This window comes from Temnothorax nylanderi, unplaced genomic scaffold (assembly GCF_030848795.1).
Source record: "Temnothorax nylanderi isolate EJ_2023f unplaced genomic scaffold, tnyl_v1.0 TNYL_tig0144_pilon, whole genome shotgun sequence".
In the NCBI taxonomy this organism is placed as follows: domain Eukaryota; kingdom Metazoa; phylum Arthropoda; class Insecta; order Hymenoptera; family Formicidae; genus Temnothorax; species Temnothorax nylanderi.
This window is the reverse complement of record NW_027249206.1, coordinates 389,008-411,141: the sequence shown is the minus strand read 5'-3', so window position 1 is coordinate 411,141 and position 22,134 is coordinate 389,008. Positions and strand designations below refer to the sequence as shown.

Sequence of the window (22,134 nt, the reverse complement as noted above, 5' to 3'; positions counted from 1 at the left end):
AGAACATGTTAATTAATTTAGTGGCGCTGCACAAATCCGACCATGCCTGGAAGTACTTCCGCCTGGTTACAGCGTCTACCATCGACGTGATACTTGCTCAGCTATCTTTCGTGTGTTGTATGCACGATTAAAATAGCTGTAACCTGTGTACTTTTTTTCTATACATAACGCCACGCTCTACTTAACAACCAAGAAATAATGCATTTCACGGGGAGCGTCGACGCGCAGAAAATGGATGATGTTGGCACTAATTGTAAATATAGTTCCAGGCAGTTACGAAGCGTTTAATAATAATCACAGATCAATATCGGTAAAGATAACAATCGTGAAATCGGAATCTCGATATCTTTTTTTCATACATTCAATCATATCAAATTCTGGATTGTACACTCTATTTATCTACATATCCTTTTAGTAAAAATAGTAGATTAATCCTTTTTAAAGAGACTTTTTAAAGAGATTATTGATTATTTCTATAACGAAAAATCGGAACTTATATTACGACATTATAATATTATTGCTAAATTTTGTTGTAATCGATAATCGTGTCGTTCTGTATGACTGATATCACGAGTTGAGGTCACCTCTTGTTATGTATTATATTGATCCATGGAGATACCTTTCGGTTCCCCCTGTGCGTTTGTTGCGTGTCCTATGAAAACCGAGAAGTGCAAACCTGTCACGTTATGTTATGTACGTGGAGATTTTTCTTTCTAAAAATATTTGTTTTTCATACATTTAATTCCGGATTATGCAGATGCACTCAATTTATCTAGCGACGTGTTACTATTGCTCGTAAAAATTATATAAAAACATTTATGGATTTTTATTATTTCGTTTTAATAAAAATTAATGCAAACACATTTGCAGAAAAGCAAGATTTTTTTAATTTGTTGTTTCTAAGAACCATTTGAATAAAAAGAGTAAATTAACATTTTTGCACGAAAAAATCTAAATTTGGATTGTTTCGCTTTATTCTTATCTACGATAAGGAAAAATTTTGCGAAACAATAGCCAACATTCAAGTATACAATGTCCAGTCATAGAATGTCTTTTACACTACAACTTCTTTCATCAATTTAAAATTAATTTCAATAAGATATCAAAGCATTTGTAGTTTCTGGATAATGTAAATAATAATTGAGTATAAGCTAGTAAGGTGTTTTAAGTAATTTTTAAAGTGTTTAAGAGAGAAGGTAATGAAATTGTCAGTCAGTTTCAACCTTTAGAGGGTTACAGAAATGTTAGGTATAACGTCTCTAATAATAAAAAGGAAATATTTTTTTTAATTACTAACAAAATTCGCTATTTAAGAACTTTTAAGGTTTGCTAATTAGGAATCTCTGAGATCAGAATAACAAAATTAAAAATGGCGAATCGAATATGTTGATCATGAAGAAAATAATTTTTGCATACATGCAATCGATTTACACTGAACTTATTGTTAGTAGTTTATAGGTTTTTCAGATAATTACGAATTTGGGGTCACAAAGTTACAAGATTCTAAATAGCGGATCCACTATTTTGAATTTTATGATTTTGACCTCAGATTCGTAATTAGTAATCATAAAAACCTATATATAAGTACACGCAAATACATAAATTTACATGTAATTCAACAAAAAATGTTTAAGAAATTTTATCCGTACAGGACCGTAAGACATATTATAACGTCTCGAAATCAGTGTCATATTTTGCATCTATATGTATATACCTACGTTAAACATATGCAATATTTTTTCCTAGAGCGAAATTTTTGTGATTTTGTAACAGAAATCTGCGATCCTAAAGATTAAGTAGGCATTATCTTAAATTTCAATTTATTTAGGGTTAATTATAAAAAGATGACAGTAAAATTAAAATTCTTTAAGTTTTGCTAAGAAAAAAGTCGTTTTTAAATTTATCAGAAAATTGTGGTTAAAAACGATATCATGTATATTCACAATTTTTTTTGAATTGCATCAGCCAAATAACTACGTGTAGTTTCTTCTATTGGTGCACGTTTCATGATTCGTAATATTAGTCATCGACTGTTATGTAGCGTCGCATACACTGACTCAGGTTTATGTCTCGCATACCATACTCGATGAATGAGTATTTTTATACGATGATTCACGTCACACGACCGCGTGTTCTTTCATTTTTTGTAGGGAACATTTTGCAGCTTATAATATATATAACATATATAACGCAAAAAATATATAAGGTATTTCAGAACGAAGCATTAAAATATTTTGTAGAAATATTTGTAATAATTTTTCGACAGAGAGGGAATGAATAGTCAAAAAAACTTTTGTTTTGAGTTATAAAGTTTACAATACCTTTTTTATATATGATTATTTTTACAAGTTTTACAACGGAAGTGGATACAATTCTGAAAATAAATACAAGATAAATGAAAGTGAATTAAGTATTTCTTTATTATGTAAATTTTCTCTCACCAATGAATCATTTTTACTTGAAGCAATATCTTAATTTGCTTTTAAAATTCTCATGGCTTTTCAAATTCTCTGGCGAAATAGATTTTCCTGTGCTCCGACTTAAGTTATTTCTAATTGTCTTATAATTATTATTCAAATTTCTTACAACCTTATTGTAGTATTATTCCGGAACATTTTATAATATACAATATATACATATATGGATTATGAATCTTAGGATCCACGAAATATATTTTCAAAAATACGTCTTGAGAAAATTAATTTCTTTTTTAATTAGTGCCAGACTAGAGTCAAGCTCAACTCAGGGTCTTCTTTCCCCGCTAATTTTTCCAAGCCCGTTCCCTTGGCAGTGGTTTCGCTATTAATTATTTTTTAAGTCAAATTTATTAATTATCCGGATTAAATATTAATGCGGAAAAACTATTTTAAAAGCTGAAATTTTCAGAATTTGGATCCGGCTTCCTAGATGTGAAAGTACAGTTAGGTCCGATGGTTATCTTTGAGTGCTTTAGTAGAATCAAAGATAACTAGTAGAGTACGTAACAAAGATTCATATTGATTTGTATCAATGTATTATAGTCGATAATTAATAATCTGTTTTGTGACAAAATAGTTACGCTCGTACGGAATAAGATCAAATATAATTTTTCCGAAACAAATAAAAATACATTATTTTTTCTCCCGACTGCTGCCAACCTTCGGTTGGCGAAGACGATGGAGTATGCGTTTCACTGGGGCCGAACCTTTGTTATTATCTTCATAATGGAAGAAGATATACTAAATGTATCTAAATAATGTATCTCTCTTAATTCTTCTTTTGTCATTTCTCGCTCTATGATACAGTCATTTATTATATTCTAGCACAGTTTACACTTATATTTATTTCTAGCACATAATTTCCAGCTCATGTAGAAAATACATATATCGTGATGTCGGTGAAGTTGGCATACCCGGGAAAAAAAATCTCTTATAATGTCTTATATGCTCATATAAGAAGCGATCTTATATGTTCATATATGAATTTTGGCCTGATAAGAACTTATATGGTCATATATGATTATATAAGATTACATAAGGACATATATATTTAAGTAAGTTTCAGAAAATTGTTATATATTTTCAAATGTTATTTTTTAAGTGTGCCACTTTATTATAAAAGTAGACTCCACGATAAAACTGATACAAAAATTGTGTCGCTCCATAGCGCGAGACAGTGTCTTTTGAGATACCATTCTTATAACAAATTTTAAATACGAGAAACAGATCTTATTGAATGCCATCTATCGGATACTTTGAGATGTAATATCTGATCTGATCATATATAATCTTATATGACTATATAAATTCATATATGATTATATTATATTCAGTTTCAATTATAAAATATGTTTGCAAAATAATACGATTAGGGGAGACCGGGGCTAAGCCGACACTATTTTTTCAAAGGCAATTTTTAATATTTAATTAAAATTTTTAGGCAAATTCAATGGTACATATTTAAAGAGTGTTTCTTCAGGTACAAAATTGATTCAGGAAGTTTTGCTGTACGTCGCTTTGTTTTGCCGCCAGGAAAGAAAAAGTGACGCGAAGACAAATTTTCGAATTGAAAAATGCCGGGGCAAACTCGACACCCCGCCGGGGCAAACTCAACACTTTGTCTGATCGACACAATTTGATCTGGAACTTATTTTTTACTGTCTGAAAATGAAAATACATTGTTTATTGTGTATTTAAAAAGTACAAAAATTCGGAATAAAGTAGCTAGAACAATCATTTAAAATAATGAGAACAAAAATTGTTGAACTTTCAATTATCTTCATCTAAACTCATGTCTGAAAAACAATTAATGCAGGTAAACTCGCGATCGGACGTGCGCATACATTTGTCATGAGCCATACGGCTGCATGACAAGCATCGTTTGTTACTGGGAGCCGACAAAACGGCGTGGTGTTGACTTTGCCCCGGACGTCGTTTTTCACTTTTGTCACTTCAAAAACATGAAAATTTTGAAAATATGCAAAAACGATTATCGGATTCATATAGAGCATCAAATTTCCCATCAAAATCACTTACCGGTAGATTCGCAAGAGTAAAGCTCGATGAAAGAGTAGACATTTTCGAGAGATCAGAAAAATTACTTTTCACTATCAAAAACGCTTATGTCGCGTTAAAAATTACACTATAACTCAGAATGTTACCAAATTCCGTTGATAATACTGGCACATAAAGACGCATTTACAGTAGGAAAGGCAAGTTTCTACGATAGATTTAAATTGGCAAAAAGCCTAGTGTCAAGTTTGCCCCGTTGTCGGCTTAGCCCCGGTCTCCCCTAATATATTTATTTATAAGAACTATAATATATATTATATAACTGTTTTTTTTTCACGAATTATTACATGTAAAAATTCACTGTTTACGAAAATATTTAATAAAAATTAATGTCAATTTTAAAAAATTAAGTGTTTTATGCAAAATTAGAAAAAAAGGAAAATTTAAAATAATAGCAATGAGAAGTGCCGTTTTTGGTCGAAGCGGATCTTGGTGCCTAATGATATTTCACAATATCAATTATTATTATTAAATACATTTTTCAATTTTTTAAACTGCGTGCCAATATGGACTTTGTCGGACAACGTAATTGTGTAAACTGAAACTAGAAATAATATCTCATATTAATTTGATTGTCAAGTAAAATAATATACTAGAAGAATATTTATAACAGTTATGCAAACTTATGGATAGATCCGAGTATATGTTCATATATGATTATCTTTAACTTTATAAATATACTTTTACATGATAAGACACGATAATATATAAGCATATAAAACCATATATGGCTATATAAGGTTATACTTAAAGAGGTTTTATGGAATATATAATTATATATTTTCATATATAGCCATATAATATTGTTCAAGATTATATTTTCATTTCTTATATGACCATATATAATTATATATCTACTAATATGAACAAATAAGAGGTTTTTTTTCCCGGGTATCGTTTTCCAGCAGATCAAAAATAAAAAGGGAGTTCTTGTCGCATGCAATCGAGTTCTATAGTTCCTGATACTTTTTAGTAATAGTTCTGGTGATTTTATCCAAAAAACAGTCGATCGAAAAAATGATCTGCTAACTTCCCATAGCAGATTATTTTCTAGCAGATAAAAAATAAAAGAGAGTTCTTCTCGCATACAGTCGAGTTCTATAGTTCCTGATATTTTTTAGCGATAGTTCTGGTAATTTTGCCAAAAAAATCAATTGAAAAAATTATCTGCTAGTTTTCCATAGCATAGAGTGAGATGCCGACAAAATCTCAGAGTTCTGGTTAAAACATTTTTCGAATAGTTCTGAACATACTAAAGCATTTTCTAAAGAGTTCCCGACACTAGCAATGTTGTATGATTTTTTTATAAATTAATATTCCCCGAACGCCGAGTACTTAGAGAGAATAGAGTGATATGCTGTGCGAAATGTTGGAGTTCTGGTTTATCTAAAATATTTTTTGACTAGTTCTGAACATATATGTGCATTTTCTAAAAAGTTTCCTGCACTAACAATGTTGTATAAATTTTTAATAAATTTATATCGTTCAAGCGCCGCGTACTACTTTCTTTTAATTAATAATACGTCACTTTGATTTACTTCTCAAGCTGAAGAACATTAATATGATATTTTAAAATGCTCGACAATTTACTTGCCACCTCTTGAATCAGAATTTTCTCTTTTTTATTGTAATACTTGTTTGATTAAACTTTCGGTTGTCACACGGGGTTAAAGTGACCCCAGTTTATTTTTTTAAATAAATTTAAAAATTACAGTAATATATCAAGAAAACTAAGCAAAATATTGAGCAAGAAACATTGAAAAATGAAAGTTATAATTTTGTTTTTTTTCGGAATTTTTTTTAAGGATTTCTTTGAACATGATGCCACTCAATAAGTTAATTTTTATAATGAGAATACATTCTACAATTTACCATTCGAAAAGAACCTTGAACTTACAGTAATGTATTAGCATATCACGATTATATGGGTAAGGTGTTAATAAAATAACAATTTTTCGAAAATTGCTAGAAGCTTTACTCTTCTGAAATACATATAGAAGAGCACTAAAACTATAACATAGGCCTTGAAAAAAAAACTCGCGCCGACGCACCAGCATATCACAATCGTATCGGTAATAAACGTTTGCTACGGAAAACTAGCAGATCAGTTTCAATATGCTCAGAACTATTTGAGAAATATTTTACATAAATCGGAACTCTGACATTTCGTACAGCATATCACTCTATTCTCTCTAAGTACTCGGCTTTTGGGCGATATTAATTTAATTATAAAAAAATCATGTAACATTGCTAGTGCCGGGAACTTTTTAGAAAATGCTTATGTTCAGAACTATTCGAAAAATGTTTTACATAAACCGGAACTCCGAGATTTCGTCAGCATCTCACTCCATGCTATGAAAAACTAGCAGATAATTTTTTCAGTGGATTTTTTTGGCAAAATTATCAGAACTATCACTAAAAAGTATCAGAAACTATAGAACTTGACTGTATGCGAGAAGAACTCTCTTTTATTTTTGATCTGCTAGAAAATGATCTGCTACGGGAAGTTAGCAGATCATTTTTTCGATCAATTGTTTTTTGGGGAAAATCGCCAGAACTATTATTAAAAAGTATCAGGAATTATAGAACTTGACTGCATGCGACAAGAACTTCCTTTTATTTTTGATCTGCTGGAAAATGATATGCCAACTTCACAGACACGGTTTTTTCATGGTGGGATCAATAGATGGGCTTATATAGGGCCTTTTAGCTTAACATATCTCATATTAAGATCCTGTCTCATAATAGGGGATTTTCCTCTATATATAAGTATATATATAGAGAGATACTTGTGGTCTCAAAGTGTTGAAATCGACGATAACAGTTCATGAATGAAAGAAAAATCATCGTCGATTTCAACAGTATCTCGGAAACTGGGCATTTTCTGAACTTGCAGCCATTGAGACTTTTGATCAGGACAGTCTGAACTTTATCATACTAAAACTTCAGCCAATTTGACTGGAGCCACTTTTCTATTGATTTTGTGCGGGGTCCTTTGCGGAATATTTAATTTTAATATCAGAGAGAGAGAGAGAGAGAGAGAGAGAGAGAGAGAGAGAGAGAGAGAGAGAGAGAGAGAGAGAGAGAGAGAGAGAGAGAGAGAGAGAGAGAGAGAGAGAGAGAGAGAGAGAGAGAGAGAGAGAGAGAGAGAGAGAGAGAGAGAGAGAGAGAGAGAGAGAGAGAGAGCGCAAGTAACACAATCCGTTTTTTTAAAATAGATACTTATTAATGAAATTACTTTTTCATAGGAAATTGATATTTTTGTAAATATTTGTGGATTATAATGAACGACAGGGCGTGTTCAAACCTTTTTTAATTCTTCTTTCTTCCGAATTTCTTACTTCACGAAGAATCACAGTAGTAAAAACATACCCGATGCATATCGTAATTGAACCGTAGTCGAGTGAAGACTGGTCACGACACGACGACTCGACTATTCATATACTTGAGAAACATTTTCTACCCCACCAAGATATGACACGCGTTCTTTTTTATCTTTAATTATCACAGTTATCACTTGACGCGTGAATTTCATGAATTGCATCACTTGGATTTCGTAATCTTTTATCGAAGTATTTTCGTCAAAATTACGCTTCTACTTTCGCAAATTTTTATTTATTCTTGTGAACTGTTTAAATCTATATTATTAAACATATATTCTGAATTTTTTAAATCATACGCGATATACACATTATATTTTAAATATAATTATATTTTATAATATATATATATATATAATATAAAATACACATTATATACCACATATATAATATGTATATTATACACAGGATGTTTTATTTTAAATGGTTACACAATTAGTAATATATAAAAGTGCAAATTAGGAATTTGCACATTTGCTTTCTCACTATTCACCATCACATTGCTTCATCAACATTTTACTTCGCTCACAAAACTCCTCTTATAAAAAAGCCTGTATTTTATTTGTTGCATAATTATTAGTTATTATTAATTTGGCTTCTCCATAGAGGAAGCTTTATGAGTGAAATAAAATGTTGATATAGCAATGTGCAAGTTCCTAATTTGCACACTTTTTTTTATATAACTTCCTTATTCTTCAGTCTTTTCTACCCCTATTTTATATATAATTCTTTAAGATTTGGTTGATTAATTCTTGAGTCACAAACATTTGAAATTTCGGGGAATTCGTACATACATAAAAGTATTATAAAACTGGATCTAATTCATCAAATCTTAAAGAATTATATATGAAATAGGGGTAGAAAAGACCGAAAAAGATAACAGAATTAGAAATAGCCCAATATCTCAAAATTTGCGAAAGATAGAGCTACCACAGACATTTCTCAAAAAATTCAAATTTTTATAAAAAATAAACCCCTTTACCGATTATCGCAAAATTCAATACCAACCTTCCTTTAATAATACTATACATTAAAAAAAAACATTGAGACCAATATCTCCAAATTTGCGGAAGTTAGAACAACATTTACAAGGTGTATACACACGCGCGCGCGCGCACACACACACACACACACACACACACACACACACACACACACACACACACACACAGAGAGAGACAGACATTTTTTAAAAAGTGTATCTTTCGACGTTTTAGATAGAACATTCTAAATACATTGGCAGCGGTAACTCTAAAAAGATTTTTTTCATGAAAACAAAGCTTTCTCTATGAAGAAGCAAAATATTTTTGTTTTCAATTTTAGACGAAAATATTTCAGACAAAAGTTGTATGATCTGGAGGAGGACAAATAATAGTGAAATCAATTATCAAAAAATTGATTTTTTAAAGATAACATGAAGGTCATTGTCATTTTTAAAATTATTTTTAAAATGGAATTATATGATTTTTTATATAATATGATTTTTTAAGTTATATTGCATATAAAAGTATTAAAGTAGAGTTATAAAAAAATCAATAGTTTATATATTTTATACTTTATTTTGGCATATTTTGACATAAAATATAACATATCTCATAAACATAAACTATTAATTTTTTTATATCGTACCTTAATATTTTTATGTACAGAATAATGAGATGAATTGATTGATGTAAAGTAAACACATGGTTGCTTTTCAAAAAAGGTATGTAATTGCATAATTTTTATTTAAAAAAAAATAGAAGAAACAAGATTAATAAAATGTCAAACAAATAATAACAGATAAAATCTTCTGCTGTTAATTTATAATTTCATCATTTTACATATTGTTAAAATTAATAACTTAGTGTTATAATCATTTTAATTATGCATTATCCGTAATTTATTTATATTTTGTTTTTTAATAATTAAGAAAGAAGTTTATTTGTTGATTATAGCTGAGAGATTAAATGTCAGCAAGTAACAGATATAGCCCCACCCAAAAGAAACGAGAATAATTCATCGCATTATATGCGACGTTACTTTAATCGAGTGTCACGACCATGACCGCCATGAAATTGAGAATTTTTTCATTTATCGACGACGATAAAAAGAGCTACGTAATAAAGTTGATGTTGAATATGTATTGTGATTATAGATATACCTAACTTTAAATTAGCAAAACTTGCGTATCGGCAGTCCAACGTATTATAATCTGATTGTTTATATTTTATATTATAACACTTGTATATATAATTTTTTTCGGATTTAAAATTTAAAACTGAAGAAATTGTTACTAGCAGAGATCAGCAGCATTTTTTACAACAGGAGTTTTGTTTGCAGAAATCTAAATCAAATTGTAAAGAATATTTTTCTCTAAAGAATAATTTTCTCTAATGTACCTAATTCTCTAATCTATTCTACAATGTTGCAACTCACAATGAAATAAACGTGTTTATCGAATTTAATATTTTAATTTAATTAAATATGCAGGAGACACTTCATCGATTGCTTCTACATAATATACAGATATCGTAAAAAAGGCGAATAAATGTATTTAAAAAAAAAAAGTTAGGAACATATAAAAAAATTGTTATAATAATAAAAATTAAAATAATGAAAGTTGTTGAGATATAAAAAAATTAATTATACAGGGTGTCCAGTAATGGCCATGTCATTTTTTGTGAGTAGGTAGAGCAATTTAAAATGAATAGAAAAATCCTTTACTGTTTTGCGAGTTTCTCATCAATAATTAATGAAAAATTAATTAAGATATGCGAATCAGTATGCGCGCATACTGATTCGCAATTGACGAGAAGGAACAGCCCAGCATCATTGATCTTAGATTTCTAACAGCCTAAAAAGTTCTTAAATCGTGAATTTTATGCGAATCAAAAGAATATTACCTTTTTATTGTTAAAGACGTTATAACGTCTCTACGCATTGGACTGATATCTAACTGACAAAAAATCCAACAAAGTTATTCTTGTTATATTAATTTCTATAGCATTTAGACTTAAGCTTAATGCATTAGCATTAAGAATAATAGTTAAGGATAAAGATAACTAGTAATCTTTTTAAACACTAGTAATCTTTTACCATTTTAAACAAACAATATTGGAATAGTCGAACTTCTACCACCACACGGCCCTGACGTGTCCCTCGACATTATTTCCAACTGTAAACTATTTTGCCGTGTCAATTTATACATGTTTAATTTTACTTTTTCGCGATTATTTTTTAGACCTATAGCGTAGTTTGGACATTATGTCATGCTAATCAATAATTTTGTGAGCCCCATATACACTTGATAATAGGACCAAAATCTATAGTTAAAACGTTGTGAAATATACCTTACCAATAAATGTGGCCAGTTGGGTCGATCAAATAGCTATCTACGTAATATTGGAATATCCGAAACAGGAGAGAGATGGTGTATAACGTAGATATTGATTGGTGCAGCTCTTTCTCTGCATTCTGCAGCACTGCGTAATGCATACATAACTCACCTGTAACGCTGGCTCCGTACCACGTTGCATTTGACCACATTTAATATTGATTAGGATATTAACTTGAAAAATTCTTGTAAAATTCACAAAGAATTTTTATCGAAATTGTCTCTTCAAGTTTTGTTTATACATATTTTGCAAGAATTAAAGTACTATATTTTTAGTATCAAAATACTGTATGTAATATTATATATGTATAAGTTTTTTAAGTATTTTAAATTTTTTAATCAGTTTTGTTTAGATTCTTAGATGACTTTTGTTTTAAATTAAAATTTCTCTTTAATATTTATGTATTGATTTTCTTTACGCTTATGTCAGATTCCATTTTCCTATTGTATTTCTTGAAAGAAAAAAGGTGAAAATTTTATACAATATAAAAAGTGCTTACCTACTTTATGAAACTTTCCCATTTTATTCTTCGAATTTGATATTTGAAATAATATTTGAAATAATTGTTAATTTTTTCCATTGTACATATAAGTAAGAAAGGAAAATTAGCAATTAAGGCTCCTGGATGGTCACCGCGGCCATATTGAATTCTTACTATCGAGGCGAGGAAAACACCCAATTTTGTCGTGCATGCCATTTTCAAATAAAAAGACATTTCAATAAAACATTACTATAGATCATTTCAGAACACTTCCGAAATTGACCGAAAACTATCCTTTTCCCTCGACAATAAACAAACAGCCATAAAACGAAGCTTAAACATACGGGAAAACAGCCGTTTAACGACTATCGAAAGGAGGTGAAAACGTTCTTTCCGCATGCAAATCTTACTTTTCGGTCAATTTTACGATTTTCACGAATACGTTAAACGTTAGAGCACAAGTACAGAGCGAATAAAAAAGAAATAGCATGCACGACAAAACAGGTTGTCAACATGTCACAAAGGACAGAATTCTCCATTGGAGAGAGTTCTTATTTCTACCGCGACGGTACGTCGCCACCGTCAACGCAGAGTTCTCGGCTCAGGATCCAGGAGCCTTAAATTCAGATAATAACTAAATTTATTAAATTTGCATCTAAAAATGGCGTAATTTTGCCTGGAACTTTGAACAGAAACTTGCGGAAAATCAAGGAATGTTTGTATGTACATATAAATCGCAAATATAAATTATAGAAGGTATTTCGCAATAAGTTGCATAATCAATATGAATATTATTTTACGTACAAGAATAATTCAACCATATAAAATAAATTTTTTTTATACACTGCTTTATTTTCGACAAAACTGATTTTAAAAGTTCGTTGAATATAGGTACTTACGTATGAATCCGTACAGAAAAAAAAGAAGTGTCAAATCAACACTGATATACTTGTGTATACGCAAGAAAATATATAATCTTGAAATGAGATTATATTGCGTCAAACGAAGGAAACTTGCTTGAAGGAAGTCATTTATACAGTTAAACGAAGTTTTAGGGCCAAAGCACATATGACAATCGTAGTCGTGGACGTAAGTAACGCACAAGCTTTGGCGTATCCTGATTTGTCAGGTCGAGGACTACGACCATCGTATATCGTTACGCCATGTTATGTGCTTTGGCTCTTATATGATTTAATCAAGAAAAAAAGTTGAAATAAAAAGTTGAAATTTTTATAAAAAGATTATATATTCTTGCGTACCTACGTACAAGTATGTATATCAGTGTTGCTTTGACACTTCTTTTTTTTCTGTGGATCAACTTTCAACTTTACATCAACTGGTGAGATAGTATAACGATGATATTATATTAAACTAGAATCCGCATTATTACAAATCCAATTTGCATCTGTTAAAAAACTCAGTGCTATTTATTTCCTAATATGTTGCTCTATATTCTCAATTTAGTTGCTCAAATCGCTTAGCAGGAAATTCAAAGTGAAAAGGCAAGACAGTTTGACATTACTGGCTCGCTCCATACTGAAAAAACATATAGAATAGGCCTATCTGGGGCGGCAGTGTAGTCTAGTGGTAGAGCGCCAGACTCGTAATCTGAAGAACCAGGTTCGAGTCCACTAGAGCCATGTAAACATGGAATGTTTTTTCCGAAAGCTGCGCCCTCCGTGCAAGATAGGCTCTTGTGCGGAGCAAACTGGGCTCCGTCTTTCGGAAAGAGACGTTAAGCCGTTGGTCCAAAGGGTTAAGTGAGAAGGGTAGTATTGGATGAGAATTGAATAAAGGGTTGGGAACGTCCCTACAAAACGCCTTGCAACCCTGAGGGGAGTCAATAAACGTATTTATCTTACATAGAATAGGCCAATGTCAACATACCCCCCCTCTTCTCTCCCATTTCCCCAATTTGAATGCAATTTTTTGCTAAACGGTTTAAACAACAAAAGTAGAAACATAGCAATAAATTAGTACACAAATAGAATTAATTTTTCAATACAAGCAAACTTGATTTCAAATGATCAGAGTTCCAACTTCTTGTGTTAGAGTCACGGTCGTATACACAGGTCTGGCAACTCCGGTGGTGGGGGGGTGACTCACTTATTGAAGCTAGTCGCCCTACTAGATCGCAACGACAGCGGCGGCCAGACGGTGAATTACAAAACGCGCCAAATTTAAGTACGGTTATAACGAGACAAATAAAGAACGCGATGCTGACTGGCGGGCAATAAATTCGTTGTACATGCAGGCGAGCACGATATATATGACCGAGTCTTATTATACCGCGATTTTAAATAACATTTGGTCGAGTGTCTTTAGCTACGGCATGAGACATTTTGATGATATTGGTGTTCGATTCCGGATGAATCATTCACCAATGAATCATTGATACAATTTCATTGGACATTATTCACTCATGAATAATGTTTAAATTGTATCAGATTTGAAAAAAAACACATTTCAAGTCAATCAATCAATCAATCAATTCAAGGTTTATTGTTTCCTTTCGGATTACAATGGCGTTTTGTAGGGACGTTTCCCAACCCTGTACAGTTTCTTTCTGTTCCATCTAACCTGGCCATTTTGCGACCTTACATACTGAACCCTAACTTTTCTCCCTTATGTCTTTCCTACTCCCTTCTTTGACTTCCCTCTTTCCGTTCCTTCCAGCATATTTTTCCTTTGCTCTGTTTATTTTCTGCTGTCTCTTGTGTTCCCTCCCTCCTTCCTTTCTTTCTTTCTTTCCTTTTCCTCTAGCTTCTTTCCTTTTTCTTTGTACTCAGCGTTCTTTCCTGAAAACCAAAATATACACACATATACATTATACATTATGTTCTTATTTCCTACTTCCTTCCCGTTTCTTTTTTTATGCGTTCTTCTGTTTCCTCCTTCCTTCCTTCAATAGAAACAGCCCTCCCTCGTCTCCTCTGACCTCCATACTCTCCTCCATTCTTCTTTCTCCTCGTCCCATTTTATTTCTTTTCCTTCGATCCATAACCTCCTGTTCGTCAGCACCACCGCTTTTCCGTTTATCCTTTCCACCTTTGCTTTTTCCACTAGCTTGTGTCTATATGCCCTTTCTTCTTGCGTTAGTTCTTCATCCACTCCTATTTCCCATCTTCTCCAGATTTCTTGTCTTTTTCCTATTATCTCCTCCTTATCTTCTTCTTCCTCTAACTCTGTGAAAATTATTGTTTTTTTATCTGCTCCTGTTCCTTCTGTCATTCTTCTTATTGGTACTATCTTTCCTGTTGTATTCTCCATTATTGTTTCTATTAGTTCTTTCCTGTCTTTTATTTCTTCCCCTGTCACTCTCTTTCATATTATTGTCCTTTTTTTCTTTTCCGCTTTCTCTCTTCTTTCCCTTTCTTCTTTCAGCATTTTCTCTCTTTCTTTCCCCTCTCTCCTTCTTCTTACTTCATCCTCTCTTTCTTCTGCCATTTTTCTTGCTCTGCTTTTTCCTATCGTATAACCTTCTTCCCTGTCACTTTCTTTCCTTCTTCTTTCTGTCTCGTTCTTCCTTTTTCCTCTTCTGCTTCTTTTTTCTTCTTCGTTCGCCACTTCCTCCCACCAGTCTCTTCCCCACTCGCTTTCGCTCCACCTTTCTTCACTGCTTTCCACCTTCTCTTCTTCCATTCTCTCTTTCTTCATCAGTTTTCTGCTGCTTTCTTTCGCTTCTGCTATCTCTCTCTCCCTTTGACTCTGCCTGGCATGTTTCCTCTCCTTCCTTTCTTCTTCTTCCTCCTGTTCCTCGCTCTCTTCGCTTTGCACTTGCTGTTTCTTTAGCTTTTCCAACCTTATTCTTATCTCCTTCATTCCCTTCTTGAATTCTTCTCTTTCCTTTCTTATATCTTCCTTGACTTCTTGTCCTACCTTTCTTATCTCCTTCAGTATTTCTTTCCTCCATTCCTTTTCTTCCATTATTTGTTCTGTCCTCTGCATTATCTCTTTTCCTATTGCTATAATAAGGGGAATCATATATTATTCTTGTGCTCATTTTATCCTTCCCTCCTTCCCCTCCCTCTTTTTCCTTTCTCTCTTCTCTTTGTCCTCTCCCTGTTAACCTTTCAAATCTGGCTATTACTTACTTTCCTCAGGTTGTGCCTCCGCAATCTTTCTTCTTCTCATTTCTTGCCTTTCGACCGCCTCTAACCTTACCGTTCTTAACTTTTATTTACTACTTCTAGCTTTTCCTTCTCTGTTTTGATGCCACGGCTTTCGTTTTCCATGTGTACCAACTGCTTCTGTCAACTCATTTTTCATCCTGCGCTGCGCCCCCCGCTCTCTCCTCTCCCCGACACTCTCATTGGCTGTCTCTCACCTCTCCGCCACCTATCCTTCGCCTCCTTCAATTCCCGGCTCCTGGTTATTTTCGTGCCTTCTGTTGCTGTTTGTCTTTGCTTCGCCTCTACGCTGAGCGGTGGTGCCAACCCACTCTTTTGGAGGGGCCGGCACAACTCTATGAAGTTGGCCGGACAACTTCAACGTATCGAACTTTCATTAATTGGTATCGATTGGTGGTCGTTTGGTGGTCTTTGGTAGTCTAGTCCGATCGTTTGGTGGTTAGCCGTTTTCCTGTAAAATCAAAATGAAATTTCCGGTGTGAAGTTAGCCGGACAATTTTTTTTTTTCAACCAATTTAACTTTTTTATAGCTTATTCGACGCGGAATCGTTTGGTGGTCACGAATATCACCAGTAAAACGTTTGGTGGTCAACCGTTTTCCCAGAAAATAGAAAAAACCGTATGCGCATAATGCCGGACATATCACCTCTGTGCCATTAATCAGGAAAGTTGTATTTGTCACCCAAATTGACTTTGATAGGGTTCATTCGACGCGGAATCGTTTGGTGGTCACGAATATCGTTATTAAAACGTTTGGTGGTCAACCGTTTTCCCAGAAAATAGGAAAAACCGTACTCTCACGCCATTGGTCGTACGACTCCGTGACGTTAGCTCGGTAATTTGATGGATAAACATTATTTATCAATCAAATTGACTTTCATACAGCTCGTTCGACGCGGAATCGTTTGGTGGTCACGAATATCGTTATTAAAACGTTTGGTGGTCAACCGTTTTCCCAGAAAATAGGAAAAACCGTACTCTCACGCCATTGGTCGAACGACTCCGTAACGTTAGCTCGGTAATTTGATGGATAAACATTATTTATCAATCAAATTGACTTTCATACGGCTCATTCGACGCGGGATCGTTTGGTGGTCACGAATATCGTCATTAAAACGTTTGGTGGTCAACCGTTTTCCCAGAAAATAGGAAAAACCGTACGCTCACGCCATTGGTCGTATGACTCTGTGCTATTAATCAGAAAAATTGTATTTGTCACTCAAATTGACTTTCATACGGCTCGTTTGACGCGGAATCGTTTGGTGGTCACGAATATCGTTATTAAAACGTTTGGTGGTCAATCGTTTTCCTAAAAAATAGAAATAACCGTACGCTCACGCCATTGGTCGAATGACCCCGTGACGTTAGCTCGGTAATTTGATGGATAAATATTATTTATCAATCAAATTGACTTTCATACGGCTCATTCGACGCGGAATCGTTTGGTGGTCACGAATATCATTGTTAAAACGTTTGGTGGTCAATCGTTTTCCTAAAAAATAGAAATAACCGTACGCTCACGCCATTGGTCGAATGACCCCGTGACGTTAGCTCGGTAATTTGATGGATAAATATTGGGCCAATTCCTTTTAGCGACACAAGTCGACACAAACATCGTTCTATCCTTCTTGGCATTCAATGAATAACAAAGACAGAACGACACTTGTGTCGACTTGTGTCACTAAAAGGAATTGGCCCATTATTTATCAATCAAATTGACTTTCATACGGCTCATTCGACGCGGAATCGTTTGGTGGTCACGAATATCGTCATTAAAACGTTTGGTGGTCAATAAATAATATTTATCCATCAAATTACCGAGCTAACGTCACGGGGTCATTCGACCAATGGCGTAAGCGTACGGTTATTTCTATTTTTTAGGAAAACGATTGACCACCAAACGTTTTAATGACGATATTCGTGACCACCAAACGATTCCGCGTCAAACGAGCAGTATGAAAGTCAATTTGAGTGACAAATACAATTTTTCTGATTAATAGCACAGAGTCATACGACCAATGGCGTGAGCGTACGGTTTTTCCTATTTTCTGGGAAAACGGTTGACCACCAAACGTTTTAATGGCGATATTCGTGACCACCAAACGATTCCGCGTCGAATGAGCCGTATGAAGGTCAATTTGATTGATAAATAATATTTATCCATCAAATTACCGAGCTAACGTCACGGGGTCATTCGACCAATGGCGTGAGCGTACGGTTATTTCTATTTTTTAGGAAAACGATTGACCACCAAACGTTTTAACAATGATATTCGTGACCACCAAACGATTCCGCGTCGAATGAGCCGTATGAAAGTCAATTTGATTGATAAATAATGTTTATCCATCAAATTACCGAGCTAACGTCACGGAGTCGTACGACCAATGGCGTGAGAGTACGGTTTTTCCTATTTTCTGGGAAAACGGTTGACCACCAAACGTTTTAATAACGATATTCGTGACCACCAAACGATTCCGCGTCAAACGAGCCGTATGAAAGTCAATTTGAGTGACAAATACAATTTTTCTGATTAATAGCACAGAGTCATACGACCAATGGCGTGAGCGTACGGTTTTTCCTATTTTCTGGGAAAACGGTTGACCACCAAACGTTTTAATAACGATATTCGTGACCACCAAACGATTCCGCGTCGAACGAGCTGTATGAAAGTCAATTTGATTGATAAATAATGTTTATCCATCAAATTACCGAGCTAACGTCACGGAGTCGTACGACCAATGGCGTGAGAGTACGGTTTTTCCTATTTTCTGGGAAAACGGTTGACCACCAAACGTTTTAACAATGATATTCGTGACCACCAAACGATTCCGCGTCGAATGAGCCGTATGAAAGTCAATTTGATTAATAAATAATGTTTATCCATCAAATTACCGAGCTAACGTCACGGAGTCGTACGACCAATGGCGTGAGAGTACGGTTTTTCCTATTTTCTGGGAAAACGGTTGACCACCAAACGTTTTAATAACGATATTCGTGACCACCAAACGATTCCGCGTCGAATGAGCCCTATCAAAGTCAATTTGGGTGACAAATACAACTTTCCTGATTAATGGCACAGAGGTGATATGTCCGGCATTATGCGCATACGGTTTTTTCTATTTTCTGGGAAAACGGTTGACCACCAAACGTTTTACTGGTGATATTCGTGACCACCAAACGATTCCGCGTCGAATGAGCTATAAAAAAGTTAAATTGGTTGAAAAAAAAAATTGTCCGGCTAACTTCACACCGGAAATTTCATTTTGATTTTACAGGAAAACGGCTAACCACCAAACGATCGGACTAGACTACCAAAGACCACCAAACGACCACCAATCGATACCAATTAATGAAAGTTCGTTACGTTGAAGTTGTCCGGCTAACTTCATAGAGGTGGCCGGCACCCCACACTGACTCGGCTTACGCTAGGCTCACCGCTGCTGCCATCTACTAGTCCTCACTTCCGTGCCATCTCTTTTCACCCTTCCTACGCTCGTTGTTTCCGGTTTCTTTTCTGGCGTCTTTCCCCTCTCCCTCGTCTTCATTCCTGTCCTCTTCCTAACCTCACTTTCTTTCGGTCGCTTCTATTCCACATTACTCCGTTTTCTTTGCGTCTTTGATTCTTCCTCCATGTTCACTTGTTCCTCCGTTTTTCTTTTATGTTCCTTCCTTCTTTCCTCGTCTTGCTCTACTTTAACTCCATTGTTCCTTCTACTTCTTTGCTCCTTTTTACGTGAGTATCTACTTGCCTTCGTTATCCAACCGGAAGTCTCTAGGTCACATTTCAGGTTTACATGGTAAAGAAAAAAGTATAACATTATTATATAAAGAGCAGTTTATTAATTTGTCAATTTTGATAGCTTTTTTTACAACAATTTTTTAAGATAATTTTAAGTTTTGTTGATGAGCGTGTTGCCTCATCCTTAACCGAACGTAGTACACTAATGCAAAAGATAGTATGTCAGAAGCGTGCTCTTTGCACGGAAACGTAAAATCATATGTTGTAATAACGTCATCGAACGTTAAATCAAAAACATCCACATGAGATGCATATTTTGCGAAGCATGCTTCTACGTGACGGATGAGATTAAAAAACCTAAGATTGGCGTAAATTAAGCCACCACGAGTTTTTATATCAGTCAGTTTCGTTACCGCGTTCGGTACTAAAACTCGACTGCAGGAATCAATTTTCACAGCTTGTATACAGGTGTCGCACGAGTTATAAATTTTTAGGACCTGCTTGCACAGATATCCTAAAATTAAAATCAAATGGCTTCAGCAAATCGTTCAAAAGCTTAAAATGATAACTTGAGAGCGAAAAAACATATACAACTACCATAGCAGAGATTAGAGAGTTTGCCATACACTACTTTTAGGCCCGATTGCCCAATGTAGATTAACTTTAAACTCGGTTTAACTTACTTTTATCCTTTTCTAGTGCGAAGAATTAGAAAAAGATAAAAATCAAATTAAACCGAGTTTAAAGTTAATTTACATTGGTGCAATTGGACCTTAAGTTAATGTACGATTAAGGTGACTTGATACAAGTCCGTCAGTAATGCGACGACTGTAGTTAAATTTTTGTACAGTTAATTTTCATAATACGGAAAAAAGCCGAAGAACGATAATTAATCCGTCACATAATTAATCCGTTAATTGTCCCAAAGTAAGAACCTTCTTTGAGCCGCTGAAATGTTCAATTCTGAGCACTTCTCCTGTAAATCTTCATTGGACATTCTCGCTAATTCCTCTTTTTTATCTTCTAACGATCGCAGTAGCAATTTAACTCGTGCCTTAGCTCGGTTTATCTTACGCCTTTCATTATTATATTTTTTCCGCATTGCCATCATTTTATGTTTCTCGACTGGATTTGAAGTGCTCCGAATGAGAAGCAGCGTTTTGCGCTTATTAAACCTTACTTCCTTTTGTAACTGCAGTTTTCTTAGGTAACTGCAATTATCACACCTCTTCTTTTTTGTGATTAGAGAACATTTTTTGTGGTGCCATTGCTCAACGGGATCTTGAAACACATGGTCAACTTGTAGATGGTGAATATCAACGGAGCCTATGCCACTGCATACTTTCATCATTTGGAACTTTTGTAATATTTTGGGCAGTAGTTTTATTTCATCCAAGCTTCGAACGACATTCGCTTGTTCCGCGTCAAAAGAACGTCCGAAAACGTAGTAATGCAGTACTTTATCAGGTTGGAGGACTATACACTTCAGCTGTATTATTGGATGATCTTTATTACTGTTCTTGGTTATTCCACCAAGAATTATATCGTTCCACCATACGTAAACAGGAGACTGTTGCCGCTTTCTTTTAATGGCCTAGTTTAAACCGTGCGACCTGATCGCAACCTGACCTATGCCCTGACCTAAAATAGGCTTCTAAATAAAACGTTTACACCATGTAGACCTATGATACTTTTGGGTCGAATATAGGTAAAAATTATCTATTGGTATCTATTGGTACACTCTCTGCACTTTAGGTGATCTTTAGGTCACCTGCGTTTACACGCGTTACGTCATGTGGCCTAATTTGGGTCAGGGCACGCGAAAAAGAGACCTGACCCAAGCGAGGTCGCAACTGTTTACATCGTCGCGACCTATCATGTTTGGGTTGAATATAAGGTATAGGTCGCGGCCTAAACGCACGGTGTAAACTAGGCCATTATCTCTGTTACACTCCACGATGCAGGTACTTCAACTGAATAGTTTGGTTGGTAATAGTCCACGTTTTCACGAATACCTGTAATAACGTATCAACTAAGTTTTATCAACAATTACTGGATTTCGCTGAAATGAGAATAGTTGCACTAATATAACATTGAACGAAGAAGATTATAGTGTACGATATTTAAGGTTTAAATTTACATTATATATGTGCATTAGGTTTGAATTACTTTTCATCATGAAATTAGAGTATTTCAATGGGTATTTTTATTGAATTTTAATTTAGGGGATTATTTAATGAATTTTGACAATTAGTAACTCACCTTCATATAATAACTCTCTGATCAATCGCGAATGTCAAGAAACTTCTGTCATTAACTGACATTGACACCCCAACTTCAGCTGACGCTATTTCCGGAGACTTCTGCTGATCACAAGAACACATGGAAATTGATAGTTCCACGTGTACAACTTCATCCCCGAAATCGATGCATGGCCTTTTTGTTATAACTTCGTCTGAGGCTAAATCGATTTGTGG

General features: G+C 34.2%; 3 protein-coding genes across 6 annotated transcripts in view; 1 reads left to right on the top strand and 2 right to left on the bottom strand.

Moving 5' to 3' along the window:
- The window catches only part of Lace (serine palmitoyltransferase long chain base subunit), a 59,489-nt gene extending 51,265 nt beyond the window's left edge, over positions 1 to 8,224 (bottom strand). For 2 of the 3 annotated variants that reach the window (XM_071714664.1, XM_071714665.1), the window contains exon 1: positions 7,858 to 8,219. The gene's annotated coding sequence lies outside the window, so the exon portion shown is untranslated. Of the gene's footprint in view, positions 1 to 7,857 lie in introns of all 3 variants that reach the window. The other variant, XM_071714666.1, reaches the window with a different exon arrangement.
- Rtnl1 (reticulon) overlaps positions 1 to 22,134 on the top strand; it is a 75,992-nt gene that overhangs the window by 3,205 nt on the left and 50,653 nt on the right. The window lies entirely within an intron of this gene.
- LOC139777324 (uncharacterized) lies at positions 14,268 to 20,110 on the bottom strand. Its single transcript, XM_071714655.1, has 3 exons — positions 19,506 to 20,110; positions 15,883 to 15,961; positions 14,268 to 15,753 (listed from the first exon to the last, which is right to left on the bottom strand). The coding sequence occupies exons 1-3, from the start codon at positions 19,734 to 19,736 to the stop codon at positions 15,113 to 15,115; spliced, it is 951 nt and encodes a 316-aa protein (XP_071570756.1). The 5' UTR covers positions 19,737 to 20,110; the 3' UTR covers positions 14,268 to 15,112.

Coding starts and splice junctions, on each gene's coding strand:
- LOC139777324 (XM_071714655.1), bottom strand. CDS start 19,736: ATGTTATACTTTTTTCTTTACCATGTAAACCTGAAATGTGACCTAGAG. Junction 15,962..19,505: donor GAAAACGGAGTAATGTGGAA/TAGAAGCGACCG, acceptor AGTAAATAAAAG/TTAAGAACGGTAAGGTTAGA. Junction 15,754..15,882: donor GGAGGCACAACCTGAGGAAA/GTAAGTAATAGC, acceptor CCCTTATTATAG/CAATAGGAAAAGAGATAATG.